At 56.7% G+C, this 3,652-nt stretch overlaps 1 protein-coding gene across 1 annotated transcript in view; it reads left to right on the plus strand.

Moving 5' to 3' along the window:
* Nucleotides 1–1,518, plus strand: part of ADIG (adipogenin) — a 5,399-nt gene extending 3,881 nt beyond the window's left edge. Inside the window, exons 3-4 of the mRNA XM_012728116.1 lie at nucleotides 409–460; nucleotides 1,285–1,518. Coding sequence (XP_012583570.1) covers nucleotides 409–460; nucleotides 1,285–1,518 — 286 coding nt within the window. The remainder of the gene's footprint in view (nucleotides 1–408; nucleotides 461–1,284) is intronic.
* The last annotated feature ends 2,134 nt before the right edge of the window (nucleotides 1,519–3,652 follow it).

Consider the following 3,652-nt stretch of genomic DNA (forward strand, 5'->3'; position numbering starts at 1 on the left):
CCCCCCCGACTCATCTCTTCCATGGATGGACACACAAAAGCCTCCAGAGGTGCTCCCGGCTCCCGGCTCCCCTGGGAAGAGCCTGAACCAGGGAAGACAGGACAAGCAGGCAACCTGGGAAAGGTGGCCAGGGGTGCTCAGAGGAGGCTGGACAGTGGGATGGGCCAGCAGGGTGGATCCTGATTAAAGAAACAAGGGGTTCCTGTGTGCAGGAGAGCCCCACAAAACCTGAGGACCTGACACATCCATTTATTCACTACAATGGGGAGGCTTGGGGAGCTGGGATGCTGAGGGGCGAGGGGCTGGGCTTGCCCGTTCTGAGTGGCTCTACTGCCATGACCAGGGGCGAAGAGTCTCACTCAGGATCTTGCAAAGCTCCCTCCCCTACCCTGTTCTCTCATCTGACAGTTCTGGGGCCCAGAGAGAGAGAGGCAAATGCCCGCAGTTGCACAGAGAATGGGTGAGTGGGTGGGGGTGTCTGGAGCAGAGGGTTTCTGGGTGCTGCCTTCTCTCAGGCCACCAGCTGGACACATAAGCTTCTGGTCAGTCATCGCAGGCTGGGACCTGGGGCTCCTCTCCATCTGGGCCATCACTTGTCCTGTCTGAATCTCAAGTGGCAGCACCCAAACGCTCATCAGTATTTATCAAACTGGCCGTTAGCTGGCTCCTGGGCATGTTAGCTTTCTCGCATCCGGCCAGAGAGGCTTAAGAGTCCTGCGCTGGTTGAGTGAGCGCTAAGCCACCACCGCTGAGCAGGACAAGGAAGCTGGCTCACCAAGGTCATGGGCTCGCCAAGGTCATGGGCTCCCCAAGGTCATGGGCTCCCCAAGGTCATTCCTCTTAACAAACCGCAGTCTGGATTCAGCGTCTTGGAACAAGGGCACCTGTAGAAGGCATTGACCTCACAGAGCTTCCCCAAGAAGTGAGTGCTCCCCACTCACTGCCCCCCTCCCTGTCAGAACGGTGACAGTTGGCAACGTTTGGGTTTAGTCACCGCAGCTTTCCAATTGTCACGAAAACACAGATGCTAGCAATTTCCAAGTGGAACCACAAAGCGAGACGCCGAGCTGGGCACCAGCATGGGGCCACCAAACAGATTTGCGGGAGGCGCTGCCTGGCAGCTTTGGCGAAGAGCATAAATAGACAGGACAGCCGACTTCATAATTAACTGGGAGCCGTCTCCGGTTTGGTGGAAGCGGCCAGGCCGTGCCAGCAGGCGCGTGTCCCTGCCTGTTCTCCAGGGCACCAGTGCTTGTGACATCTCTTCGCTTTCTCCCCTTTGAGCCTTTGGGGTGGGAGTATTCATCACTTGGAGCCGAGCTCAAGGTGAGGGCAGGACAGAGGGAAGGAGGTACCGAGCGGGATCAGAGGTACGTCAGCCACGTGCAAAAGAACACGGGCCCCTCGGGCAAAAGTCAAGATTCCGGGCTGGTGACAGTGCCCCCATTCACCAAGCTCTTCCAAGTGCCAGGCCCCGTGCCACGCCCAGGTGGCGTGTCTGAAGCAGGCTCTGGCTGACCCCCGGGCTCCAGAACTTGGGGGACATCCCCGGTAGGCTTCAGGATGAGGGTACAAATGCAGCCTCAGGGACTCCAGGGCACAGGACCTGCTGAACAAGCCCGGTCGGCAGGAGGTGCCTGTCCTGGGTGGCAGCTGCCATCAAATCACCTCCAAGAGCACAAACAGTGCTGGAAGCCAACACAGCAAGAATGCGGGGTTCCCTGGCCCTCCTTGGGTTGAGTCTGCATGGAGCCATCTCTTCTCCTGTTACCTGTCACAAAGGCACTCGATAATGCACAGGGGTGTGTTTGTGGGGTTCCTTCTGATACTGACACATGTAACCCCAGCACCCACCGAAAGGGGTGGCTTGAAAAACTAACCCTCCCCTCCCCTGCTTTTTTTTTTATTTATTTTTTATTTTTTTTTTAAGATTTATTTATTTGTGCATACAGAAATGGGGTACAGGCCAGAGGCTCAGGGGCGGTGAGAGGCTTCACCAGAGACAGAGGTGGGCACGGAACAGGCGGATCCACGAAGTACACTGCTGAGGGGAGCAGCGGGTGGGTCAGGAGAGGTCTGCCACGCCATGTGGTCACCTCTGGGGCAGGTGGGAATTGAACTCATGCTGAAGCGGCTTTAGATTCTCAGTGCTGTGCTTTAACCTGCTGCGCCACCAGGGAGGGCCTCCCCTGCTTTTTAATAAAAAAAATGCTCAGGTCCTCCCTGGTCTTGGGCCCTCCCTGGTGGTGCAAAAGGTTAGAGCACAGCATTGTGAAGCTGTCCACAGCCGCTGCAGCACGAGTTCAATCCCCGGCCCCAGAGCTGACCCACATGGCGCGGCAGACCTCTCCTGTCTCACCCGCTGCTCCCCTCAGCAGTGTATTTCAGTTGATCTACCTGTTTTGCTCCCCACTCTGTCTCTGGTGAATCCTCTCACCTGTATCTCAGTTCTTGTATGCATAAAGAAATCACTTGAAAAGAAAAAAGTTCTCCCCAGGATAGGATATTTCCAGTAAAATGCACTCTGTGGGTAAGGCTGTGATTCAGAAGCTTGGAAATATCATCTAGGTACCTGTTTTTAAAATTTCCTACTGCTACTTTACTCTAAGCCTCGATCCCCATTGTGCGACTGCTTGAGGCTACTGATTTTTTCACCCATGCCTAGAGCAAATTGTCTTTATCCCAGAATCTCCAACAAAAGAGAGCTTTACCTTCCATGAACACTGAAGAATGAAATATTCCTCATTTGCACTCATCCATCCGTAGACACTTAGATCATTTCCCTGCCATGGCTGTTGTGAACACCGGGGTGCAGGGTACCTCTCTGAGATGCCTCACTTCGAGGCAGCGACTGCCTCTACCCCAGGGGGATGGAGAAAGGGGTCGGGGCTGGCGGGAGGGGCCGCATCTCCAGCTGCTCCTGGCCTGGCAGCCTGGGCACGCGCTGCCGAGAGCTGCCACCAGAGGGCGCCAGCGCCTCGTCTCCTCAGCGAGGGGCGGGGTCTCAGAAATCTGGGCGCTTGTTGGGGAGCTGCTGAGGAAGGAGAAAACTGGGGTGATGCGACGTCTGCTAGAGCTGCCTCCCTGGGCCCATTTTCAAACGGCCCTTGTGTGTTTGATCCAGGGTTGGGCAAGTGGAGGCCTCGCCTTGTAGGTGCGGGGTGACTGGAGCTTGGAAGGGGGTCATGGAGGGACCAGCCTTTCAAGAGCGGAGTTGATCCTAAACCGGGCTCCTCATTCAAATCCAGAGCAGAGACAGCGGCCATTGTCACTGTCACACGGTGCCTGAGCGTGCGGGTGATGAGTACACCCACCCATAGGCTCGTGTCTGCAGACGGCGCTGCGGTTGTGCGTGGGGAGGAACCGTCTGTGCACCTGTCTCCCTGGGCCTGCATCGCGGCGTGAGCGGGGCCCGCGCGGCTCGTGCTTCTGTGGCCTCTCCAGTGTTAGCGTGGGTCTTTGTGTCCGGGCTTGCACATTTGAATTCAAGGCATCGTGTCTGTGTGTGCCGATGTGTATAGCTCTCTCTGGGCAGCCCTCTGAATCTCTGCCACTTTGGGCCTCAGGGACGGGAGAGACAGGACCTCAGGAGGTGCCCCTGGCTCCTGCCCAGAGTTGCCCATGTCCTCAGGCATTGCACAGAGGGTCATTT

The sequence above is a fragment of the Condylura cristata genome, unplaced genomic scaffold (genome assembly GCF_000260355.1).
Source record: "Condylura cristata isolate star-nosed mole 26May11 unplaced genomic scaffold, ConCri1.0 scaffold00022, whole genome shotgun sequence".
Classification (NCBI taxonomy): Eukaryota; Metazoa; Chordata; class Mammalia; order Eulipotyphla; family Talpidae; genus Condylura; species Condylura cristata.